General features: G+C 43.1%; 2 protein-coding genes and 1 non-coding gene across 3 annotated transcripts in view; 2 read left to right on the forward strand and 1 right to left on the reverse strand.

The window, feature by feature from the left end:
- The window catches only part of LOC134802069 (zinc finger protein 271-like), a 30,659-nt gene extending 17,744 nt beyond the window's left edge, over positions 1-12,915 (forward strand). The window contains exons 10-17 of the mRNA XM_063774662.1: positions 5,680-5,888; positions 5,946-6,000; positions 6,064-6,156; positions 6,574-6,628; positions 6,716-6,786; positions 8,467-8,568; positions 9,819-9,914; positions 12,743-12,915. Coding sequence (XP_063630732.1) covers positions 5,680-5,888; positions 5,946-6,000; positions 6,064-6,156; positions 6,574-6,628; positions 6,716-6,786; positions 8,467-8,568; positions 9,819-9,914; positions 12,743-12,871 — 810 coding nt within the window. The 3' untranslated portion in view covers positions 12,872-12,915. The remainder of the gene's footprint in view (positions 1-5,679; positions 5,889-5,945; positions 6,001-6,063; positions 6,157-6,573; positions 6,629-6,715; positions 6,787-8,466; positions 8,569-9,818; positions 9,915-12,742) is intronic.
- Positions 11,128-11,200, forward strand: Trnas-gga (transfer RNA serine (anticodon GGA)). The gene has a single exon. It is a non-coding gene; the product is annotated as a tRNA-Ser (tRNA).
- Positions 12,916-15,711: 2,796 nt separating the features above from the next.
- LOC134802197 (gastrula zinc finger protein XlCGF57.1-like) lies at positions 15,712-17,872 on the reverse strand. The gene is made up of 2 exons (XM_063774791.1): positions 17,709-17,872; positions 15,712-17,185 (listed from the first exon to the last, which is right to left on the reverse strand). The coding sequence occupies exons 1-2, from the start codon at positions 17,860-17,862 to the stop codon at positions 15,801-15,803; spliced, it is 1,539 nt and encodes a 512-aa protein (XP_063630861.1). The 5' UTR covers positions 17,863-17,872; the 3' UTR covers positions 15,712-15,800.
- Between the last annotated feature and the right edge of the window lie 8,965 nt (positions 17,873-26,837).

Here is a 26,837-nt window from a genome sequence, read left to right on the forward strand (position 1 = left end):
ATACAACTTCGCTAGATAATTTGGCAGTTGACGAGTTCTCAATAGCCATGATTAGCGGGTCGTAGTCCTCAGGAAGTCCGCTCAGCATGATGACCGCAACAAAGTCATCCTCCAACCCAGCACCAATATCCTGAAGTTGTTGTGCGACATCCGTGATTTTGTTTATGTATTTTCTCCATACTCTGACAATCCGTTAACTTTGTGCTAAACAAAGTTCGCAACAGGCCTAGTCTCCGACATAATCCCTTATCTTCATATGCTTTCTGAAGACTCGTCCATGCTTTGTGTGCCGAGGTCACGTTCCTTATGTGTACAAAGGCCGTCGATTGCACGGACAATGCAATGCGTGCGAGCGCTTTCTGGCCCTTTTTCACATCTTCCGGTTTTTTATCGTCAACCTCTTTTTCCACAAAATCCCAAAGATCTTCATGAACTAGCACCATCTTCATCATAAATTTCCACGATGAATAGTTTTCCATTCCTTTTAGTTTTTCCATCACGAGTGGAGATGAGGAACTTGTACTGGACGCCATTACTGCCGGCAACCGTATTAACTATTTTCGCTTTTTACGCTCGAAATCCGTTTTGATTTTTATTGAAAACGCGCAGGCCCATGACCTGTTAAATCTGGCGTAAAGGAAACTATGATGAGTCCATATGAAGAGTATATTGTCGAGGAATTAGGCACTGATACAAATTTAGTCTGGTTAGCAGCAAGGTCGAAACGAATGTGACGGCATCACGCACGCGAACAAAAGCTGTATATTTATTCAAACATTTAAACTTGTTCCACGTGCGTTTATGCAGTTACCTATGAAACAAGATTCTTTAAGTTTACGAAGACACTTTCCAACACTGGCCCTTAAACCAAAGCAATCTTGTTTAAACACACAAACACAAAACTTAAATAGTGACTTACACTTCACTATAACATTAAATTAACAAAAACATATGCACTGAACTTTCGCTACACCTTATTAACAAAGTTCAGTTATTCACATTATGAATTGTTATTCAATAAATGTTTTTAAAATAAACAAGTCTTTTAATTTCATGTAATCACTATCATGTTTGACTAAACCAACAAATAACCATGATGGTAATTACATTAAGTACACAATTATTACATAGAATACATAGTTAAATGTAAAAAATATTACCTATGACAGTAATGTGAGCTGTCTCACAAACTTACTGTGTTTAACTTTACACAACGCTTTCGTCAGTATATCTGCCAACATATCATTAGTATTTAGATACTCAATAGTAATCTTATTACTATTTACAAGTTCTCTAATAAAATGATGCCGTATATCGATATGTTTGGTCCTAGCATGATGTAAAGAGCTCCTACACAATTTTAGTGCTGACTGATTGTCATTGAAAATTGTCGGTACAATTTCTTTATTTATAATTTCTTTCAGAAATGTACTAATAAACAAACCCTCTTTACAAGAATTAGACAAAGAGTAGTATTCGGCTTCGGTAGAGCTAAGGCTAACTGTTTTTTGCTTGCGACTTTCCCAAGTAACTACTGACTCACCTATTTTAAAAACATAGCCCGTGTACGACCGGCGGTCTACGTCGTCACTGCCCCAGTCTGCATCCGCATATCCGGTGATATCCAGCTGCTTCTTGCCTTTCTTAAAAGTCAAACGGAGATCCAAGGTACCTTTCAAGTAGCGCAGGACTCTTTTGGCTGCTTTCCAGTGGGTCTCTGTAAATGATTCATTAAATTGACTCAAGTAGCTAACTGCGTATGCGATGTCTGGTCGGGTACAGATAGCAATATACATAAGAGAACCTACAAGACCTCTATAATCATAGGTGTCATCCCTTTGATGGCCCCTAGGTAACTTAAGTCCAGTTTCCATGGGAGTAGGCGAACACTTACACTCTTCCATTTTATATTTCTTCAGCACCATCGCGATATAACTCGATTGATCGAGAGTAATTTTGTTTTCATCTCTACACAATCTCATACCTAACACCTGATGAGCTGGCCCTAGATCTGTCATATCAAATTCCTTCATTAATTTGACTTTGACATCTAGCTTATCACGTTCATCACCTGTCGAAAACAATATTATATCATCAACGTACAGAGCAATAATTATAAACGACCCCTTCAGTCGCTGAAAATAAACACAAGGCTCAGATGATGACTTATTGAACTTCAACTTACTGCATAGAACATGATCAATCTTCTCGTACCATGCCTTTGAGGCTTGTTTCAACCCGTAAATAGCTTTATTTAATTTGTAGACCTTACTTTCTTGGCCTTTAACTATAAAGCCTTCCGGTTGTTCCATGAACACAGTTTCCTTCAAGTCACCGTTGAGAAATGCTGTTTTTACATCAAGATGTTCAATCTTCATACCGTACTCAACCGCCAAGGCTAACAAAGTACGTATAGTGGAGTATCTGACAACTGGTGAATACGTCTCCTCATAGTCTATTCCATATTGCTGCGTGAAGCCTTTAGCTACCAGGCGTGCCCTATATTTGAGTAGTTCACCGTTCAATCCACGTTTCACTTTGAACACCCACTTGCATTTGACAGGTTTTTGTGGCTCTCGTCGATCTGTCAGTGTCCAACACTCGTTCTTAATAAATGAGTTGTACTCACAAGACATTGCTTCCCTCCAATTGTCAGCATCTGGACCACTCAGTGCTTCTCGTACAGTCCGTGGAGCATCTGGATCGCACGTGCCCGCTAGGAATCCAAAATGTGGTGAACCCGATGAACTGTCATATTCCGAAGTATCCGTACTCTCCTCCTCTGGAATATAAGTTGCATCGGCCGGATCATCACATTCACTAGAGCTAGACGAACCATTTATTGTGATCGTACTCGTTCGATCGCTCGTACTCTGAGAATTTTGTGTCAAATTGGCATCATCAGACGTACCGCTCACTACCGATATCTCTGGTTGTACAGAGGATGGGTTCGACAATTCGATTACAACATTTTTATTTCCATTATTTTCAATTTGTGGAAATATTTCAATTGACTCAATGACATTGTCAATGTCATCACTTGATACTTTTTTAATGAACGTATTTTCTAAGAAGGTTACATCCCTGGCTTTGATGCATTTTGTTGGTTGTTCCGGGTCCAAGAGTCTATAACCCTTTGTATGCTCACAATACCCAACAAAAATGTACTTTTTGCATTTCGGATCTAATTTTGAACGCTTCAAAGTCATCGCATAAGCCACAGCACCAAAGATACGTAAATGACTTAGAGATACCTTTTTGCCACTCCACTTTTCCTCAGGAGTGCTCCCCAGTACAGCTTTCGTAGGACAGCGGTTTTTGACGTAGACGGCCGTGTTAACAGCCTCCGCCCAGAATTCGTTGCTTAGGCCCGCATCTTGCAGCATGCATCTTGCAGCCTGCATCACAGTCCTGTTCGCGCGTTCTGCGACCCCGTTCTGAGCAGCGGAGCCAGGAACAGTGGTTTGATGCACGATGCCATTGCTCTTGAGATACGCCTGAAAAGCAGAACTGGTGTATTCTCCTCCGTTGTCGCTACGTAGCGATTTTATCTTTTTACCTGTCTGGTTCTCCACTAAAGCCTTAAATTCTTTGAACCTATCAAATACTTCACCTTTTTTAGTTAAAAAGTACACAAACGTCTTTCTAGAATAGTCATCTATGAAAAGCAAGAAATACCTTGCACCGCTGAATGAGGGAGATGGTAGCGGCCCACAGACGTCTGTATGTACTAAACCCAGGACCTCTTTAGCCCTGTTGTGAGATTTCTTAGGAAAGGGGACCCTACTTGCCTTACCTTGTACACACGCTACACACGTTTCAAAATCTCTACTATCATATGATATACCAGAAGCCATACCTTTTTTCAAAAGTTCCATGCTTCTTCTGTTAAGATGCGATAGACGACGATGCCAAACCTTCTCTGAAGCTACAGATACAGTTTCGTCGCTAGAAACCGCACGCTTCTCCTCCACTGCTGCATTGGCCATCTGTTTGTTCTGTAAAGGAACATTAGAACACGCCCCCACAGTGTCAAGGACATAAACATCATTTTTCAAAGTAGCTGTCGCTGCAATAACCCCATTATCTAATATTTCGCAACTATCGGATTCGAATACTATCTTAAAGCCTTTCTTTGCCATGGCGCTTACCGACAATAAGTTAGCTACTAAATTAGGTACATAATACACATCACTTATAGTCTTTACAGTGCCATTACGTTGTTCCACTTGAACATTACCTCGTCCGGCCGTAAATAGTTTGTCTCCGTTAGCTACAGTCACTTGCAACGATTTCTCTGACTTCATGTCACTCATCATGTTCACATCTCGACAAAGATGACTCGCCGATCCACTGTCCACGTACCAAAGATCACTTTCCACGTTCACCGACAGCGCCGTGAGTAGAGCCTTTGCCGACGACGTTTCTTTGCTACTTTTCTTTTTGTTCAACATCGGACAATCTTTCTTGAAATGTCCGGTCCTCTTACATACATAACACCTGGGCAGCTTTCTCGCGGCCGCCAGAGCCGTAACTCCGTCTCCGTCGCGCTTGCTGTCCTCACGTCGCATCCTCTCCTGTAGCAGCTTCGCCGATACAACTTCGCTAGATAATTTGGCAGTTGACGAGTTCTCAATAGCCATGATTAGCGGGTCGTAGTCCTCAGGAAGTCCGCTCAGCATGATGACCGCAACAAAGTCATCCTCCAACCCAGCACCAATATCCTGCAGTTGTTGTGCGACATCCGTGATCTTGTTTATGTATTTCTCCATACTCTGACAATCCGTTAACTTTGTGCTAAACAAAGTTCGCAACAGGCCTAGTCTCCGACATAATCCCTTATCTTCATATGCTTTCTGAAGACTCGTCCATGCTTTGTGTGCCGAGGTCACGTTCCTTATGTGTACAAAGGCCGTCGATTGCACGGACAATGCAATGCGTGCGAGCGCTTTCTGGCCCTTTTTCACATCTTCCGGTTTTTTATTGTCAACCTCTTTTTCCACAAAATCCCAAAGATCTTCATGAACTAACACCATCTTCATCATAAATTTCCACGATGAATAGTTTTCCATTCCTTTTAGTTTTTCCATCACGAGTGGATATGAGGAACTTGTACTGGACGCCATTACTGCCGGCAACCGTATTAACTATTTTCGCTTTTTACGCTCGAAATCCGTTTTGATTTTTATTGAAAACGCGCAGGCCCATGACCTGTTAAATCTGGCGTAAAGGAAACTATGATGAGTCCATATGAAGAGTATATTGTCGAGGATTAGGCACTGATACAAATTTAGTCTGGTTAGCAGCAAGGTCGAAACGAATGTGACGGCATCACGCACGCGAACAAAAACTGTATATTTATTCAAACATTTAAACTTGTTCCACGTGCGTTTATGCAGTTACCTATAAAACAAGATTCTTTAAGTTTACGAAGACACTTTCCAACATGTGTGTGTGTGTGTGTGTGTGTGTGTGTGTGTGTGTGTGTGTGTGTGTGTGTGTGTGTGTGTGTGTGTGTGTGTGTGTGTGTGTGTGTGTGTGTGTGTGAGTGTGAGTGTGTGTGTGTGTGTGTGTGTGTGTGTGTGTGTGTGTGTGTGTGTGTGTGTGTGTGTGTGTGTGTGTGTACATTGCAGTTCAATAAACGCTAGTAAAATAATTAAAGCTTGTATATTATCGCAGTGTGACAAAACATTCGCCAGCTCTAAATCGTACGAAGTGCACCACCAGCGCGTGCACCTCAACGTGCGCTGGCGCAAGTCGCGCGACCAGCGAGCGCGGCGCACTCACAGCGACCCGCCCAAGCGCAAGGAGGCCATGTGCGAGGTGTGCGGGAAGGCGTGCGAGGTGAGATCAACAAGATATATACCTCTCTCTACTTTACTTCCATAGTTCCTTACATATGGTTAGCGCAAGTCGCGCGACCAGCGAGCGCGGCGCACTCACAGCGACCCGCCCAAGCGCAAGGAGGCCATGTGCGAGGTGTGCGGGAAGGCGTGCGAGGTGAGATCAACAAGATATATACCTCTCTCTACTTTACTTCCATAGTTCCTTACATATGGTTAGCGCAAGTCGCGCGACCAGCGAGCGCGGCGCACTCACAGCGACCCGCCCAAGCGCAAGGAGGCCATGTGCGAGGTGTGCGGCAAGGCGTGCGAGGTGAGATCAACAAGATATATACCTCTCTCTACTTTACTTCCATAGTTCCTTACATATGGTTAGCGCAAGTCGCGCGACCAATGAGCGCGGCGCACTCACAGCGACCCGCCCAAGCGCAAGGAGGCCATGTGCGAGGTGTGCGGGAAGGCGTGCGAGGTGAGATCAACAAGATATATACCTCTCTCTCTACTTTACTTCCATAGTTCCTTACATATGGTTAGCGCAAGTCGCGCGACCAATGAGCGCGGCGCACTCACAGCGACCCGCCCAAGCGCAAGGAGGCCATGTGCGAGGTGTGCGGCAAGGCGTGCGAGGTGAGATCAACAAGATATATACCTCTCTCTCTACTTTACTTCCATAGTTCCTTACATATGGTTAGCGCAAGTCGCGCGACCAATGAGCGCGGCGCACTCACAGCGACCCGCCCAAGCGCAAGGAGGCCATGTGCGAGGTCTGCGGCAAGGCGTGCGAGGTGAGATCAACAAGATATATACCTCTCTCTCTACTTTACTTCCATAGTTCCTTACATATGGTTAGCGCAAGTCGCGCGACCAGTGAGCGCGGCGCACTCACAGCGACCCGCCCAAGCGCAAGGAGGCCATGTGCGAGGTGTGCGGGAAGGCGTGCGAGGTGAGATCAACAAGATATATACCTCTCTCTACTTTACTTCCATAGTTCCTTACATATGGTTAGCGCAAGTCGCGCGACCAGCGAGCGCGGCGCACTCACAGCGACCCGCCCAAGCGCAAGGAGGCCATGTGCGAGGTGAGCGGCAAGGCGTGCGAGGTGCGATCAACAAAATATATACCTCTCTCTCTACTTTACTTCCATAGTTCCTTACATATGGTTAGCGCAAGTCGCGCGACCAGCGAGCGCGGCGCACTCACAGCGACCCGCCCAAGCGCAAGGAGGCCATGTGCGAGGTGTGCGGCAAGGCGTGCGAGGTGAGATCAACAAAATATATACCTCTCTCTCTACTTTACTTCCATAGTTCCTTACATATGGTTAGCGCAAGTCGCGCGACCAGTGAGCGCGGCGCACTCACAGCGACCCGCCCAAGCGCAAGGAGGCCATGTGCGAGGTGTGCGGCAAGGCGTGCGAGGTGAGATCAACAAGATATATACCTCTCTCTCTACTTTACTTCCATACATATGGTTATATCCTTGAGTGTGATGAAAATATAATTTTCGTAGTATATACTGAATATACTTAAACTACACCTAACTTAATGTTCTTTATATCCTGCTACCCTAAGGTTATCTGGAAGAGATCGCTTACAGCGATAAGATTTAACAAGTTAACACATATCAGTGAAAGAATAAGGATCAAAGTCAAATGGAGTTCAAACAGTGTTAATCTTCTGTCGAAAGATGCCAGTAAATGAACTGTAGCTACATAATTTACCATGACAGTAACTCTCTATCTTCTAATTCTCATTGTTGGTAGTCGAACGCAGCGTTGGTGTACCACCAACGCTCCCACACGGGCGAGCGGCCCTACAAGTGCGCGCAGATTATATTAAATGTACTTGTTTATTGGCAGTCGAACGCAGCGTTGGTGTACCACCAGCGCTCCCACACGGGCGAGCGGCCCTACAAGTGCGCGCAGATTATATTAAATGTACTTGTTTATTGGTAGTCGAACGCAGCGTTGGTGTACCACCAGCGCTCCCACACGGGCGAGCGGCCCTATAAGTGCGCGCAGATTATATTAAATGTACTTGTTTATTGGTAGTCGAACGCAGCGTTGGTGTACCACCAGCGCTCCCACACGGGCGAGCGGCCCTACAAGTGCGCGCAGATTATATTAAATGTACTTGTTTATTGGTAGTCGAACGCAGCGTTGGTGTACCACCAGCGCTCCCACACGGGCGAGCGGCCCTACAAGTGCGCGCAGATTATATTAAATGTACTTGTTTATTGGTAGTCGAACGCAGCGTTGGTGTACCACCAGCGCTCCCACACGGGCGAGCGGCCCTACAAGTGCGCGCAGATTATATTAAATGTACTTGTTTATTGGTAGTCGAACGCAGCGTTGGTGTACCACCAGCGCTCCCACACGGGCGAGCGGCCCTACAAGTGCGCGCAGATTATATTAAATGTACTTGTTTATTGGTAGTCGAACGCAGCGTTGGTGTACCACCAGCGCTCCCACACGGGCGAGCGGCCCTACAAGTGCGCGCAGATTATATTAAATGTACTTGTTTATTGGTAGTCGAACGCAGCGTTGGTGTACCACCAGCGCTCCCACACGGGCGAGCGGCCCTACAAGTGCGCGCAGATTATATTAAATGTACTTGTTTATTGGTAGTCGAACGCAGCGTTGGTGTACCACCAGCGGTCCCACACGGGCGAGCGGCCCTACAAGTGCGCGCAGTGCCCCAAGTCCTTCACAATGCCGCAGGCCCTCATAGTAAGTATGAATCCTATCAGATTTTCCCCTGTATTTGTAGTGTAAGACGATATTACTTGCCAAATTGCATAGCTCTAGGTCAACGGGAAGTACCCTATCAATTTTGATTCCCTTGAGAGTGTCGAAATATACGTTTTTTGTGGCATAACCGGCCATATCTTTTTTTTACGTCAACTTAGAAGTTTGGTTTTGTCATTTAATTGATAGATTTTTAGATTTTATTTTTTTCCATGTATTGGTTTTTAAATATTATCATTATAGTTTTTATATAATTCGACATTAAGAGATCTTATACATCTCTAAGTAATTGTAATACCGTCGGGTGACAAGGAAAAGTCACTAAGTACTATCACAAAATTAAAGTAACAATGCACTTTATTACACTTGTAACATGGTTTATTGTCCAATAATTTCAATAGTGTTAGTTAGTGACTTTTGAAAGAAGCGCTGGTGGCCTAGCTGTAAGAGCGGGATCAAACCCCGGCTGGTACCAATGAGTTTTTCGGAACTTATGTACGAAATATCATTTGATATTTGCCAGTCGCTTTTCGGTGAAGGGAAACATCGTGAGGAAACCGGACTAATCCCAATTAGGCCTAGTTTCCCCTCTGGGTTGGAAGGTCAGATGGCAGTCGCTTTCGTAAAAACTAGTGCCTACGTCGAATCATGGGATTAGTTGTCAAGCGGACCCCAGGCTTCCATGAGCCGTGGCAAAATGCCGGGACAACGCGAGGAAGAAGAAGAAGTTAGTGACTTTTGCTTGTCACCCGACGATACGTTCGTTTCATTGGTACTTGCAGTTAGTTGTATTTTATAATTGTTGATGTATTATTATTATTATTTTGCTTGTATGTAAATACGAGTAGGGAATATTAGGCAAAGCTCTGCGTAGGTGGCACAACTAGCACATACAGTAAGCAAACATCAATGACATCATGCGTCACAACGTCAATCACATGGCCTACCGTGAAACACGACAGTCGAAAGTTCGGTTTCTGCCTCTCTATCACTCTTGTTTATACGATCGATAGAGAGGCAGATAAAGAGATTTCGATGTCATAGTGAAAACTTGTCAAAAAACTGTTTTTATGCCTAGTATGTATAAGTTACTGTATGGTATACTAAACAAATTAGTCCTGCACTCTGGCGGCAGAACATTGCAGTAATACTCCGTATTCAATGTTGACGTGTAAAAGTGCCTTGTGGCCTATTTCCTGAATAAATGTTAAAGTTTGAATAATCTTGGACAGAATCACCAGCTGGTGCACTCGGACGAGCGGCCATACATGTGCTCCGCGTGCCCGAAGGCCTTCAAGCAGAAAGTGGCGCTGCAACTGCACAGCCGGGTAACATACATACATACATACATAATCTTGGGCAGAATCACCAGCTGGTGCAATCGGAGGAGCGGCCATACACGTGCTCCGTATGCCCGAAGGCCTTCAAGCAGAAAGTGGCGCTGCAACTGCACAGCCGGGTAACATACATACATACATACATAATCTTGGACAGAATCACCAGCTGGTCCACTCCGACGAGCGGCCGTACATGTGCTCCGCATGCCCGAAGGCCTTCAAGCAGAAAGTGGCGCTGCAACTGCACAGCCGGGTAACATACATACATACATACATAATCTTGGACAGAATCACCAGCTGGTGCAATCGGAGGAGCGGCCGTACATGTGCTCCGCATGCCGAAGGCCTTCAAGCAGAAAGTGGCGCTGCAACTGCACAGCCGGGTAACATACATACATACATACATAATCCTGGACAGAATCACCAGCTGGTGCACTCGGAGGAGCGGCCGTACATGTGCTCCGCAAGCCCGAAGGCCTTCAAGCAGAAAGTGGCGCTGTAACTGCACAGCCGGGTAACATACATACATACATACATAATCTTGGACAGAATCACCAGCTGGTGCACTCGGAGGAGCGGCCGTACGGGTGCTCCGCGTGCCCGAAGGCCTTCAAGCAGAAAGTGGCGCTGCAACTGCACAGCCGGGTAACATGCATACATACATACATACATAATCTTGGACAGAATCACCAGCTGGTTCACTCCGACGAGCGGCCGTACATGTGCTCCGCATGCCCGAAGGCCTTCAAGCAGAAAGTGGCGCTGCAACTGCACAGCCGGGTAACATACATACATACATACATACATAATCTTGGACAGAATCACCAGCTGGTTCACTCCGACGAGCGGCCGTACATGTGCTCCGCATGCCCGAAGGCCTTCAAGCAGAAAGTGGCGCTGCAACTTCACAGCCGGGTAATAAAAGACATACGATATTTTAAACTGATATCTGACGACTGGTCTGGCCTAGTGGGTAGTGACCCTGCCTGTGAAGCCGCGGTCCTGGGTTCGAATCCCGGTAAGGGCATTTATTTGTGTGATGAGCACAGATATTTGTTCCTGAGTCTTGGGTGTTTTCTATGTATTTGTATATTATATACATCGTTGTCTGAGTACCCACAACACAAGCCCTTCTTGAGCTTACTCTGGGACTACTTAGTCAAGCTGTGTAAGAATGTCCTATAATATTTATTTATATAGATGTGGCGGGGTGGCCCAGGGGTTCAAGGCGTTAGCCCGGATTGCTAAAGACGCCGGTTCGAATCCGGCCTTCACCACTGGAGGGCTTCGTCACTTCTTCTTTAATATATGACATCTATATCAGTTTATAATTTAAATATCTGGGAGACCAAGCTTTGCTCGGAAAACATAAGAACTCCAAAAGTAGCGTTTTCCCAGAGATAAAGACCTAGCTAGATCGATTTTTCGCCCCCGAATACCCCCATATATAGCAAATTTCATCGAAATCGTTAGAACCGTTTCAGAGATCCCCCAAATTTATATATAATATAAATAAATAAACAAGAATTGCTCGCTTAAAGGTATTAGATACAGTGTAAACTCTTTATAACGTCACTCGATTTAACGACAAACTCTTTAAAACGTCGAAATTGCTAGAAATATAGTAGTGTGAACTGTGAACTCAAATCAAAATATTTAATAAAATAATTCGATTTGTTCCCAAAGTTGTGTATACGATATTTTATCACACAAACGGGTATACCGCGATATAGTTTCGTTGCTTATGCTTAATATATTATATATGCTTAATACCTTAAATTCCGACGTTTCAGCTGAGTTGCACCGGATTAACCGGAACTCTATTTTCAACTCCTTCTTATAATATTAGTTGTAAATTGTTTTAGTAGTACATTTTCCGTTAGTAGCGAAACTTGTGACATCTGGTGTCAAGTAGCGGTACTGATAGTTCCACTACTTGACGTTAGATGTCGACTATGAAATAACTCGCGTTTTGATAAGAAAACTGATGTATGGAGTTACCACTCTTTCTTTACTGATATTTCTCTGTGGTTATTACCACCTTAATATTTTAATATTAAATACTGACAAAAAAATGTACATAAATTCCTCTTTTCTCCTTGCACCATTTTTACATGTCGCTGTTTGGCCCGATGGTTGACTGGTAGAGAATGCCATTAGGCTAATTAAGTCCGCCAATTGTACATTATTTTTGTGTTTTGCGCAATAAAGTTTAAATAAAAATAGAGTGAGTTATTTCGGTTTTTAAGGTTCCGTACCCAAAGGGTAAAACGGGACCCTATTACTAAGACTCCGCTGTCACCAGGCTGTATCTCACGAACCGTGATAGCTACACAGTTGAAATTTTCACAGATGATGTATTTCTGTTGCCGCTATAACAACAAATACTAAAAACAGAATAAAATAAAGATTTAAGTGGGGCTCCCATACAACAAACGTGATCTTTGACCGAAGTTAAGCAACGTCGGGCGGGGTCAGTACTTGGATGGGTGACTGTTTCTATAGATAGGGCAAACCTTGGCTATTCGGTGATACGTAGTTATCCGGTGATAACAGTTTTAATGTCTTGTAGCCGCGTTACCTGGTAATTATATTACTTGAACCCATATTACACCACATTAGTCAGATCCATGGTATCTCTTAAACATTGTTTTAAGCAATAAAATTACCGGGCAACTCGGCTAAAAGACAATAAACCGACTATCACCGAATAACTACGTATCACCGAATAGCCAAGGTTTGCCCTAATGGTACGGAACCCTTCGTGTGCGAGTCCGACTCGCACTTGGCCGGTTTTTTTTATTATACGTTGTTCGCAGGTCCACACCGGCGAGCGTCCATACAAATGTTCGCTATGCGACAGTTCGTTCAAGCAGGGCCCACACCTCCGTACACACGTCAAGCTGATGCACCACGCGCCGGACCGCCGGCCGCGTCGCAAGCTCTAGCACGACAGGCGCGGCTCACTCGATCCCGTCGCGTCGCTACAAGCACATGCGGCCCACACCAATGTTGGTGTCTAGCCATAGTAGTTGCCGCGCACCGCTACGGAACGGCCTGCTCGCGCTTGCGCCACCTAGCGGTCATATCTGTCGTAATAGACGCGTTTCGTTAGAGTGAATCTTCTGTACCTGGTACTGCTATTTATTCTGTGGTTACGATGAGGACCCATTAGAATCGTCTTTATAAGTAGATGATTATTGGGGAATGCAAACCGGTAAAAATTGCATAGAAATTACCGGTAAACCGATAAGTTAACGGTATTTTCATACTGAATCATTCAAAGGCAGCTATAATTTTACAATTATGATAAATAAAATAAAATAGAATAAATTGTATTATATGTAAATGTAAATATTTATATTGTATCAAATAAATTTGTAAATAAAACGATATCATTTTACAAACATGTATAACAATGAAAATAAATAAATGTGCATTATTTAGAGTGTTTATTAACGGATCCATAATTATTGAAAGTCATAATGTAATGATTGTCAGATTATCATTAGTCATAATTCTGAAACCGTTAACTTTCCAGGAATTTGGTAAGGTTATCCTATAGATAGGTTAGGTTAAAAAAAAGGTTTGTTTTATGGCAATACTGAAAAGTGACGAGTTTCTGAACCAAATAAAATATGACTAACGAAAATGCGGGCAAACAATACATAATGACTTGAAACTTTGGGAAACGATAGAGACTAGGGAATGCAATCTCGCACCAAGATTAGCGATTCGAGATCTCGCACGAAAAATCTGAATCGAGATAGGGTGTTTCGAGATCTCGGCGGTCACACTTTCGAGATCGAGATTAATCTCGACGAGATCGAGATTTGACAAAGTAATTAAAAATGTGTTATTTTGAGCAAATATTTCTAAGAATTCCGTATAATATTTAGAGTACGTCATGTTTTATTTTGAAGATAAAAACAACAAATTAATCAACATTTAATAAAAAAACTACTTTTATTAAAATAAAACAAAATATATATATGTAGTTATGTATTATTTTTAATTATACAAAATTATAAGCAGAGTAACATGCTCTGTTGATATTTTTGACAAGCACTCAGCAACTTATAAAAAAATTTAGGGTAAGCGAGCAAAATTCATAAATAATTATGACTGGGTGACGTTAAGTTCGTCCGATTTTTCTGCACAGAGCGCGGCACAGTGCTTTAATCATCAGCTAAAGCCGGCCGCATACAATAGCACTGACTGAACAACATGAATCTAAACAATAATATTACTCAAAACTAAGTAATTCACACGGATCAATCTTTAAATCTCGTTCGAGATCTCGAAAATATTAATCGAGATCTCGACCGAGATTGCCAAAATCAAGATTTCCTGTCAACGAGATTTAATCTCGAAAATTCGTGCGAGATCTCGAAATTGCGAGATCGAGATTGCATTCCCTAATAGAGACCCGTTTAAGGCCGTTAAGGTCTGTGCGGAAAGCGAAGAGTCGTAAAGTACCTATCGTGAAAAATAAATTACAGAGATTAACCTTTTGGACGCCAAAGACCGATTAATCGGCCACAGACCACAGAGCAACATAGACCTACGTGCATATGCATAAAGTTCAATTTCAGTTTTGACACTTCGCTGACGTGGCGTCCGAGTGACAGCTTTTGTGTTTGACACGGCGTCGAAAAGGTTAAAAGAAGAAAACTGTTAATTAGGTATTGAAAAAACAAATTCATATTCAATTCAATCGTCAATGTTTAAAATATCTTTTTAACGAGTGTTTTTAGAGTACCAACCTATCTATTGACAATGACTTCTTATCGATAAAGTGGCTTCATTTTCAACCGACTTCAAAAAAGAAGTGCATATACTTGGAAAATTTGACCTATGCCGCTGTGGCCCGGTGGCCGAGTGGCTTAGGCACCTGCCGCGATAGCAGAGGACGCTGGTTCGTTTCCAGCCTGGGGCACTAGAGGCCTTGGTCACTTTTTCTTAGTATATGACATTTATTTCAGTTTATAATTTATATAGTAGTGTTTCTACTTGATAAAAACAAATTAAAATATTTTTCTGAAATAATTTAATTTGTTCAAATACATTAGTATTGATGGCAGCGCCATCTCTCTCGCTAGCTCGGTATCACATGAGTGATCTAGTTAGAAGGTCTGAACCATACTGTTCTACCTTAGAGATGGCCAGGGGGCGCCATAAGCCTTCAGTAAGAAGTGCATATACTTGGAAAATTTGACCTATGCCGCTGTGGCCCGGTGGCCGAGTGGCTTAGGCACCTGCCGCGATAGCAGAGGACGCTGGTTCGTTTCCAGCCTGGGGCACTAGACGCCTTGGTCACGTTTTCTTAGTATATGACATTTATTTCAGTTTATCGATATAACTATTTGCAATCTCTAAACTTTTTATTAGTTATTTACTTAAAATTTACTCTGGCGTGTGAGTGAGCGTCTTTGCGAACTAGGTCCGGCGGCCAAAAGGATGTAAAGGCGCCAACACACTAAGTTGATAAATTCAATGCATTTAATGGCCGAATGAAAACAAAATGTAAGAATGATACAAAAAATGTACATGTAGTAATACATTAATAGGAACACGACGAATAGAATTTACGACGGCTCCTGTGGTCACAGTACTTGCACTTGAAAGGTTTTTTCGCCAGTGTGAATCAACAGGTGAGTCCGTAACCCAAATTTCCTTCTACACTTGTGGCTACAGCGGCTACACTACACATGAAAGGCTTCTCATCAGGTGAGTCCGTAATTCTGTTTTTCTTTTACACATGTAGGCACAGTGTTACACCTGATTTTCTACTACGCTTGTACGCACAGTGAGTACACCTGAAATGCTTCTCGCTTGTGTGAGTCATAAGGTGTTTCCGTAACGGTGCTTTTGTTCTTAACTTGTGGTCACTGAGTGCACCTGAAAAGCTTCTCGTCCGTGTGTCATCGCATGAGCCTGTAAATCTGCTAATCTAAACTTGTGGTCACAGTGGCTACAACGGAAAGGCTTCTCGTCTGTGTGAGTCATCAGGTGAACCTGTAATTGTGCTTTTCTTTTACACTTGTAGGCACAGTGCGTACACCTAAAAGGCTTCTCGTCTGTGTGATTCACCAGGTGAGACCGTAACTGTGCTTTTCTTTTACACTTGTAGCCACAGTGACTACAACTGAAAGGCTTCTCGTCTGTGTGAATCATCAGGTGACGCTGTAAATCTGCTTTACTTCTACACTTGTAGCTACAGAGACTACAACTGAAAGGCTTCTCGTCTGTGTGAGTCATCAGGTGAACCTGTAATTGTGCTTTTCTTTTACACTTGTAGACACAGTGCGTACACCTAAAAGGCTTCTCGTCTGTGTGATTCATCAGGTGAGACCGTAACTGTTCTTTTCTTCTACACTTGTAGCCACAGTGTATACAACTGAAAGGCTTCTCGTCTGTGTGAGTTATCAGGTGACGCTGTAACTTTGCTTTACTTCTACACTTGTAGCTACAGTGACTACAGCTGAAAGGCTTCTCGTCTGTGTGAGTCATCAGGTGACTCTGTAACTCTCCTTTTCTTTTACACTTGTAACTACAGTGACTACAACTGATATGCTTCTCGTCTGTGTGAGTCATCAGGTGTTTCCGTAACTGTGCTTTTCTTTTACACTTGTAGCCACAGTGACTACAACTGAAAGGTTTCTCGTCTGTGTGAGTCATCAGGTGACTCTGTAACTCTCCTTTTCTTCTACACTTGTAGCTACAGTGACTACAACTGATATGCTTCTCGTCTGCGTGAATCATCAGGTGTTTCCGTAACTGTGCTTTTCTTCTACACTTGTAGGAACAGTGTGTACACCTGAAAGGCTTCTCGTCTGTGTGACTCTTCAGGTGAGTCCGTAAATTTGATTTTCTACTACTCTCGTATTCACAGTATTTACACCTGAAAGGCTTATCGCCAGAGTGCATAATGTGAGCCTTTTTATACAGTTTTTTGTCACTGTGTAGCATTTGATGTCGTTCTAAACCATAATCCCCTACGGTCGAATTATGTAAAGGCGAGTGAGTGTGTACGTGCTTCTTCAAAACCGACTTGCTCCTGAACAGTTTGCCGCAATGGTGACATTGATAGATGGTGGTGGTGACATGGGGTGTGGGTGCGGGCTCGGTGGCGTGCAGCTTGTATGTGCGGCGCCCGACCCGGCAGGTGCGCCGCTCCGCGTCCACCAGCAGGCGCTCCAGCCTGACCGAGCACGAGCGGCGCCGACCCGACACCACAGCAGAGGAGACAAGAGTGGGCGCTGTAAGACGACAAAATAATACTCAAATATCCAAAATACCAACCTGATAAATATGTAACAGTGGCAGGGTGTTACATAAGTTTCTTTAATTTAATAAAGTATATTTTGTTATTGGCTAGAACTATCAATATGTACCATCTAAACATATTCCCATACATCAACTATACATCTAAAATGAAATTTTCAATGAATTCAGCTGGAGATTAATGACAAAAGTCATTGTAGAAAAATAGAAAATATATTTACAGATTTAGATTGATATTGATTTTTTCATAATATAGCATTACATAATAAAATGTATAAATTGTTACAATATATCAATTTACAAGAATACATATTATGATCGTCAAAAAAATAAACATCAAATAACAAAAATAAGAAGACAAATCAATACTCATACACTGCAAATCAGAATATAGACTCTGTATTTTTGTGTGTGAGTGTGTTATGGTAGTTTGAATGTGTGTGTCGGGAGGAGCTTTGCGGAGTAGTTCCGACAGCAGTTAAACAACAATCAACACACCTCTCACCACCGGGGCGACTGTGGGGCGGTGCGGGCGCTCCGGCCCCAGCACGAGCTCGTCCTTGACCACGTGCTCGTCGTACAGGCCGGCCAGCATGGCTGCCTCGCTCACGCCGCACTCGTCTGTGCTGTCCTCACACTCCTCCTCATCCATAAATCCGGCTTCGTCCTTAATAAGGGCTGAAACAAAGGGTTGTAATTACCATTAAGGCCTGGCCAAACAGCCGGCGCGACGCAGCGCCGCGTGATGCCTGTTCAAACAGGGCGCGCGCGGATCGCGCCGGCCTCACGCTCTCAACACGCCCTCATCGCGCGCGCGAACGCGGCGCGGCCGCGCGGGAACGCGGCGCACCGCTCGCTGCCTAACGTGCGATCCGACTGATGTGACCTTGCGCGACGCGGCGGGCCGCCGCGTTCGCGCGGCGCAGCGGGGCGCGACAGAAGCGGGGCGTGATACCGGCGGGACGCAGTCTGTTTGACGTCGGTCCTGTTAGGGTCTCCCCAGATATATCGACGCGCATTCGGCAAAATCCGATAGGAAACAGCTTTATGTCCGCGCAATAAGCGCGAAAAAGCCGTCGACACGTCGGCCGATGCGAGCCGAGCCGAACAACGACTTTTTCGCTCTTATTGCGTAGACATAAAGCTTTTTCCTATCGGGTTTTGCCGATTCCGCGTCGACATATTTGGGGGAACCCTTAGCATGTGCCGCGGTCGCGCGGCGCGGACGGGGCGCTGCGTCGCGCCGGCTGTTTGGCCAGGCCTTTAGAGTTGTAAGTCAGACAAATATATGGATGAATCAACATAAATTGTTTACAATGCTGCCTACATGTGTGTTCATTGGGACAACCAGGCCAACACTTCAATGTATAAATGAATAAATAGTAATGCAGCTGACTAAATACCAATAGTCCACAGGTTTTGTATAAGAATGTACATTTTCTCCTCTGGTACCTGTTTTCAAGAATGTTTTATATGTATAATAGATGAAATCAGTTAAATTGAAGTTATAATGAATTGAATTATATATGTATATGTAGGTAGATTAGGAATGCATGTACTGAGGGTATTAGGCTTAGTGAAAATAAGTCAGTTCTCTTTGAGTTAGCATATGGAGTGTTTCATTGTACTTTTCCTAAACATTACATAGTGTCAGGTTCGTGTTAGATCCGTCGAAAGATTGTGACAGTTAAGTGGTGGAGATGAGTGACACTGAAAGTAAAAGTGATAAAGCGGCGCGTAAGGCAGGCGCGGCCGCAAGCGGTACAGCATACACGGCGGTGCAACAACCACCCGCCATGTTGGGTACGGGCAACCTCGCCGATAACTGGCGGGATTGGAAACAAACGTTCGTTTGGTACCTAATCGCATCAGGCCGAGAGAAGTCCCCAAGTCGTGAAAAATGTGCCCTATTACTTCATGTCATAGGAAAAACTGGTCGTGACCTATATGAAGAATTTGATATTAGTGCGAGCGAACAAAGTGATTATGAGGCGTTATGTCAAAAGTTCGCTGACCGCTGTGACCCACAGAAAAATGTTAATTTTGAACGACACTTATTCTTTGAGACATATCAAACGAGTGAAATTTTTGAGAAGTACTTAGCGTCACTTCGTGTGAAAAGTAAAACGTGCGAGTTTGGAACTTTGAGGGAAAGTTTAATTCTAACTCAAGTGATCCGGGGAATTAAAGATGGTCAATTAAGGGAGAGAATGCTAAGAAAAAGAGATTTAAAATTGGAGGATGCGACGGCTTGGTGTCGCGCAGCAGAGTTAGCGAGTGAGCAGGCGGGAGCGGTGCGGGGCGGAGCGAGCGCGGAATCGACACGGGGAAGTACAAGCGCGCCGCTCGCCGACGTCGAGCAAGTTCGCATGCGCCCTCACCGCCGCGCGCCGACGCCAACGCCGACGCCGACCACATCTCGCGCCGTTGCGCCAGGTGTGCCGATAGCACGACGATCGCAACAACAGTATCGTGGCGGGACTGGCTCTAAATTTAAATGTTCAAACTGCGACTATGTACACGAACGTGATCAATGTCCCGCGTACAAAGTTAAATGTTTCAGATGTGATCGTGTCGGACATTTTATGAGGTGTTGCAGAAGTAATTATGTGCGGGAAGTGTATAATGCTACAGACGAGATAAGTGATTGCGAGGAACTGTTAATACAGGGAGTGGAGATTTTGTCGGTCGACAGCAAGGGGTGGTTCGAGAGTGTGGCGGTGAACGGAGTTCCTGTGACGTTCAAGCTGGACAGTGGTGCGGACGCCTGCGTCATGTCGCGCGGCAGCTTCAGGGCGGCAGGGTACAGTGAGGACATTTTGAGCAATGCTGGTACGGTATTGCGGGAGGTTAGTAGGAACGTTTTACCTGTGGTGGGATATTTTATAGCTGAATTGTCGCATCATAACAGTGAGAAAAAATGCAAAGGAAAAATTTACGTGCTAGACGTTAATTGTAATAATTTATTGTCATGAGATTTATGCAGTGAGTTAAATCTAATTAAAAGAGTAAACGAGATTTCCAATAATAGTAACTGTACTGAGTTAGTAAATAAATATAAAACTGTGTTTCATGGGATCGGCCGTTTACCCGGTGTACACAAATTAACTGTGGACGAGTCAGTTCCTCCGGTCGTAAGAGGTTCAAGGAAGATACCTATTAAATTACGGCCACGACTGCGAGAGGAGCTGGACCGTCTGCAGGAGCTAGGTATTATTGAACCAGTGGATGAACCTACCGACTGGGTGTCGAGTATTGTTCTCGTGGAGAAACCGGATGGCAAATTGCGATTGTGTATAGATCCACAAAATTTAAATAAGGCAATCAAACGTAGTCACTTTCAACTTCCTACACTAGACGAGGTTACAGCGAATCTATCGGGAGCTAAATATTTTTCACATTTAGATGCTAGCAAGGGTTTTTACATGATCGTTCTTGATGAGTATAGTTCAAAGCTGTGTACCTTTGCCACACCATTTGGGAGATGGAAATTCTTACGTTTACCTTTTGGCATCTATTCTGCATCGGAGGTATTCCATAATGCAATGGTTAAGATATTTTCAATGGAGGGAGTGGAATGCTTCATTGATGACTTGCTTGTGTACGGGAGAACAAAAGAAGAACATGACTCAAGGTTGGAGGCCGTGCTACAGCGCGCGTTAGACTACGGAGTGAGGTTTAATAAAGAAAAATGTGTTTTGGGCGTAGAAGAAGTGAAATATCTAGGTCACGTGTTTGACGCCAAGGGTATGCGCCCCGACGGCGACCGAGTGAAGGCGACCAGAGACATGCCTCCTCCTAGTTGCAGGAAGGATTTGGAGAGGTTCCTCGGGATGACGAACTATGTGTCGAGATTTTTGCCAAACTATGCTGAACTGGTAGAACCATTGAGAGGACTGCTAAAGAGAGATAGCGAATTTCAGTGGTATGAAATGCATACCAGCGCATTTCAGAGAGTTAAAAAATGTTTAATGGAGGCGCCAACGCTACGATATTATGACCCCGGGGAGGGGGTGGTGGTGTCGGTAGATGCTAGTTCGCGAGGGCTGGGCGCGTGCTTGCTGCAGGGCGGGCGGCCGGTCGCCTTTGCCGCCCGCACGCTCACGCCTGCCGAAACGCGTTGGGCGCAAATTGAAAAAGAATTGTTGGCGATTCTGTTTGGCTGCCAAAAATTCCATCAATTTATTTATGGCCATAAAAGTGTATTAGTGGAAAGCGACCATAAACCTCTAGAGGTACAGAAAGGCACTCAATGATACGCCTGTACGACTACAGAGGATGTTACTGAGACTACAAAAATACTCTATAGAAATAAAATACGTTCCCGGGAGACTAATGTATGTCGCCGACACGCTATCGCGCGCCCCGACCGACGACGCGTGCAACGACAAGACTGGAAGTGACATTGATGTTCACGTAAACGCCCTGTACGACAGCGTTAACTTTAGCTCTGACAAGCTGAAGAAGATCAAGGAGGAAACGGATAACGAACCAGGGCTCGGGAACGTTAGGCAATATTGCCTGAAAGGCTGGCCGCATACTAATAATATCCTAGAAAGTGAAGCTAAGCCTTACTGGGCTATCAAGGAGGAGCTTCATGTAATAAAAGGTATAGTTTTCCGTGGCAACCGCGTTGTAATACCTACTAGCCTTAGGAAAGAAATGCTGCAGAGAATTCACGAGGGGCATTTAGGTATTGAAAAATGCAAGTACCGAGCACGAGACGTGATGTGGTGGCCAGGCATGTCGGCGCAGGTGGAGGCGCTAGTGGCTTCGTGCGCGACGTGCGCCGAGCGCCGCGCCGCGCAACCGCGCGAGCCGATGCGCTCGCATCAAGTACCCGGGAAACCCTAAGAAGTGTTTTTTTTTTTTTTCAATTTATTTGGGACAAAAAACAGTAACACACAGGGTTCAAACACAGAAATAGAGTACAAAGGATAATAAAGTGTGAGACCAACAACATCGTCCACAGATTACTAGATTACCTACTGATAAATCTACAATGTATATAGCGCAAGGTAACGATATAAATGATGTATGTAAAAATTGTAAAAGTAAAATTAACAAAGATAAGATTACAAAATAGGTTTGTGGATGCAATTACAAATTCATATTGGCAGAAGTAGTCTTATACAGTTTAATGAGCGAGTAAACAGTTAAAACAGCTTGGCCCATGGGAGCAACTTTTAATTATGTTTTGTTTGAAGCAATTGAATCAATTTTTTTTTTATACACATTATCAGAGAACATGAAAATATCAATATCATTAAAATACAAATTGTAACATTTAACCAGCCTGTATAGGGGATCTCGTTCTCCAGCGTGGGTGCGGCAGCGCGAGTCTGCAAACAGCTGGTGCTTACGTGCAGCGCGCTCCCGCGCCCTCGTCGGTACGCGGTAGCAAATAGTCCCGCTCAGGCTTGGACAGTCAAATTTGTTATGACATAGATTATAAAGGACCATCGCGTCCAGAAGGAGGCGTCGGTTTTGTAAGTTGAGTAATTTGTACTTATCAAGAAGCTGTTGGTAACTTAAACGCGATCGGCAACATCGGAAATGCATGGCACGCAAGAATTTCTTTTGAACAGTCTCTATTGAGCTTTTGTACTTATCATAGAAAGGATTCCATATTGACACGGCATATTCTATTTGTGACCTAACCAGCGACTTATATAAATAGAGGTAAGTTGAGGGTTGTTTAAAATCCGTACCGAGACGCATGATAAAACCGTACATTTTATACGCTTTACCGATGATATGACTGATATGACAATCTAAATGTAGTTTTGAGTCTAAATTGACACCAAGATCTTTTATTACCGAGACTTTTTCGAGAGCCGATCCGCTAAGGGTGTAGGAAGTGGGAAGGATGTGGAGTTTTTTGGTAAAAGTAATTTGTTTGCATTTAGGCAAGCTAAAACACAGTTTATTTTTGTGACAATACTCGCCGAGTCGGTTTAAATCATTTTGGAATTTGAAACGGTCCTCTTCATTTTCAACAATATGATAGATTTTAAGATCGTCGGCATAAAGTAAAAAGTTACAAAATTTAAAACAACTGTCTATGTCATTAATAAACAGGGTGAATAACAAAGGCCCTAATATAGACCCTTGTGGGACTCCAGAAGTTACATGGACACACTTAGACTCATATCCGTTGACTGCAACTTTTTGTGTGCGGTTTGTAATGTATGACCTAAACCACCTCCACAAATTTCCACGAATGCCATTGAAGTATATTTTTTCTAACAGAATTTGGTGATCTACTCTGTCGAAAGCTTTGCAGAAGTCCGTGTATATACTATCAACACGTTTATTTATGTCCAAACTTCTGAAAAGGTATGAGGTATATAGAATTAGGTTTGTTGTTGTTGATCTTTTCTTGACAAAGCCATGTTGCTGTGGGAGGATAATGTTGTGTAAACTTGGATAAATCTGATCATGAACCAGTTTCTCGAAAAGTTTGGATAATACGGGAAGAAGTGAAATAGGCCGGTAATTTTTTACGTCTTTCTTTGAACCTCCCTTGTGGACAGGGACAACTCTTGCGATTTTCCAGACATCAGGAAAGGTACCTTCTTTAAGGCAGCTATTATAAATGTAATACAGAGGATGTGAAATATTGTCAGCTACATTTTTTAGGAATATTGGGGGGATGTTATCAGATCCAGAACTTTTCGATGTATCAACAGTTTTCAAGGCGCGTTTGACAAGATGGATCGGTATGTGAACATCATTAATATGAACATTAGATGGGCTAGTTGTTGATCCGTGAGGATCGAAGTCAGGGGAAGTATTAGACGGCGCAAAAACAGATTGAAAGAAGTCAGAAAATAAGTCACACACCTCGGCAGGGTCACTGGTGGTTACGTCATTATAAGAAACGGTGGCGGGGATATTTGTGGTTCCACGCTTATTAGCAACAAATGTCCAAAAGTATTTAATGTTGGTTTGAATGCTTGTTTCAACTAATTTTAAGTAAGCATTATAACACACAACTGATTGCTTTTTAAACCGTTCCCTGTAGAGTGAAAAAGTTTCATAGTCGTTTTGATTTTGATATTTTTTCCACTTTATCCAGGCCTTTTTTTTATTATTAAATATGTGTTTTAAAGCAGGAGAGAACCATACAGGAAAACGCGAGGGATGAACGGGTTTTAGTGGAACAAACTTTTTTATTATCTTGTATAATTCTTCATAAAATGTCTGTACCGCCTGTTCCGCCTTGAGACCTAACAATAAACTATTCCAGTTAATGGTAGATAATTCCATATTTATGGCATTGTAGTCTGCTTTATAAAATAACAATTTAGGGATGTTGCTTTTATTAATTGTTTTAGTACTGGTTAAGAAGGGGGTTAATATAGTGAGTGGTGGGTGGTGCGGATCAACTGGCACAAGCGGTACAGGTGCCATTGCGCACTTACAATCAGCGTCGTTGGAAAAAAACAAATCTAGTATACGATTATTAAGGTTTTTGTGTGTGTTTATTTGAAAAGAATCTGTGATGGCCATAAAATTACGAACACAGTCATTTTGTGGGACTTGTGGAGAATTAATGTCAGGCGAGCAGCAAGGGCCCACTGGAACCCAGTTTAATGTAGGTAAGTTATAATCCCCTAAAACCCAGTAACCACTAACCGAAGGAGATAGCAGAATAGCTGATAGATATTCAAAGTGTGTACATTCGCTCTCCGCCGTTCACTAAGATAACACTACAGTGCATCGTGATTGCATTTATTAGTTTAAGTTAAATAGTTGCCAAGGGAAACTACAACTTATTTCATTACGCATTAACCTGACAATAGACCAGCTAGTAACGAAGCACTTACACTGTTTACTATTCATCGGTGTTGCGCTCAGAGATAAGGAAGCATAGTATATGCAAAATCAACAGAACGAAATGTCTGGAGAAAAATCAGTGTCTAATCCTGACTTATCACTTAACATGGAGAATTCCAATGTCAACACGAGAAAGCGCAAAGGACATACGGACCTGGACGATATGACGTCACTCCAGTCAGAAATTAAGGACATGTTACATAGCTTCAAAGTGGAAAGAACAATTGAAAGTGCGCAGCTATTTCAGGCGATTGAAGAAATAAGGGCACAAAACAAAGAGATAATCAAGACCAATAATAACATTGAGAAAATATTGGAACAAACGACATCAATGTACAATAACATAAAAGAAAAAGTTGACAAGATCTCCACGGAACACGAAGACGCTCTGCTAAAGATCAACAACCTTGAAATCCAAGTAGAAGAGTTGCAAAGGGCTCAAAAGGTTGCTACGGTTGAGATAAGAAATATTCCTGTCACCGAAAATGAAGACATACGTGGCATATTGAACGCTATACATAACTCGTTGCAATTGCCATTATCACCAAACGATATAAAGCAAGTTAGGCGATTGAAAAATAATCAAAACACCATTATAGCGGAGTTTGAAACCACCCAGCAGAGCAAAGCGTTACTAAATGCCGTTAAGCAATACAATAAACTGCACCCTGAAGACAAGTTCAACACGGTGAACCTGAACATGGAAATGGACAAATTCCCGGTTTACATATCGGAGGCTTTAACGCCGCGTGGCCGGAAACTGCATTTTCTCGCTCGTGATTTACGCAAGAGTTTTAACTACAAACACTGCTGGATCTGGCAAGGACGGGTGTTCGTGAAGAAAACGGATAGCTCTCAAATTATCTGGATCAAATCGGAACAGCAAATCGAAACTCTGAAATCATCTGCTGACCAATGACTAGTATATAAGACGTACTGTAAGTTTTTTATTGTTATCATAGACACTTCATTATATACATTCATGCCAAACACACTTTACACATACACACACATGCCAGTTACTAAACATTCATTAAGTAAGCAACAGTCCATAAATTACAACCGCCACAGAACTACTTACTTAAAAATTGTCTATTTACTCATATCACTTAATGACAGACATCAATTTATTATCATCTGATATTGATAGTTCTATCAGTATCGGTAATTCTGTGGCAGTAGATAATCCGGAATGTTGCAAGAACTTACTAAAAACTTCTAATGACCAGCTTAGGGTATTAACACTAAATATAAGAAGTATCAGTCACAACTTTGACGAGTTGCAGGTCCTTTTGGAACGGGTAGATTTAGAATTTGATGCCATTGTTTTAACGGAATGTTGGCTTAGAGATGGTAAAGGAATACCCTTCCTACCCAACTATAGAGCTACCTCAACACAACGTAACTTTAACCAAAACGATGGTGTAGTTATTTACGTTAAAACTGATCTTCCGTTTAAATCTAATGAACCTGAAGACATAAAAGATGCAAACTGCCTTGTCACAACGCTTGGAATGGACTACGCTATCGTTTCTGTATATAGGCCTCCTTCATACAGACGACCTGACATCTTTATTAACTCTTTAGACATGTTATTACAAAAACTAAAACGATACAGAAATATTATCCTTTTAGGTGATATAAATTTAAATATAATGGAAGACAACCAAGATAATTTTTCATCTGACTATTTAGATATGCTGGCTTCCCATGGTCTAGTACCTTCCCATAAACTTCCTACCAGAGGTAACAGTTGTTTAGACCACTGCATGATTAAGACCAAAT

This window comes from Cydia splendana, chromosome 24 (assembly GCF_910591565.1).
Source record: "Cydia splendana chromosome 24, ilCydSple1.2, whole genome shotgun sequence".
Classification (NCBI taxonomy): Eukaryota; Metazoa; Arthropoda; class Insecta; order Lepidoptera; family Tortricidae; genus Cydia; species Cydia splendana.

Excerpts from the sequence above, each read along its gene's own strand:
- LOC134802197 (XM_063774791.1), bottom strand. The coding sequence starts at position 17,862 with ATGGATGAGGAGGAGTGTGAGGACAGCACAGACGAGTGCGGCGTGAGC. Across the intron at positions 17,186-17,708 it reads AGTCGCCCCGGTGGTGAGAG|CGCCCACTCTTGTCTCCTCT; the intron begins GTGTGTTGATTG and ends GTCGTCTTACAG.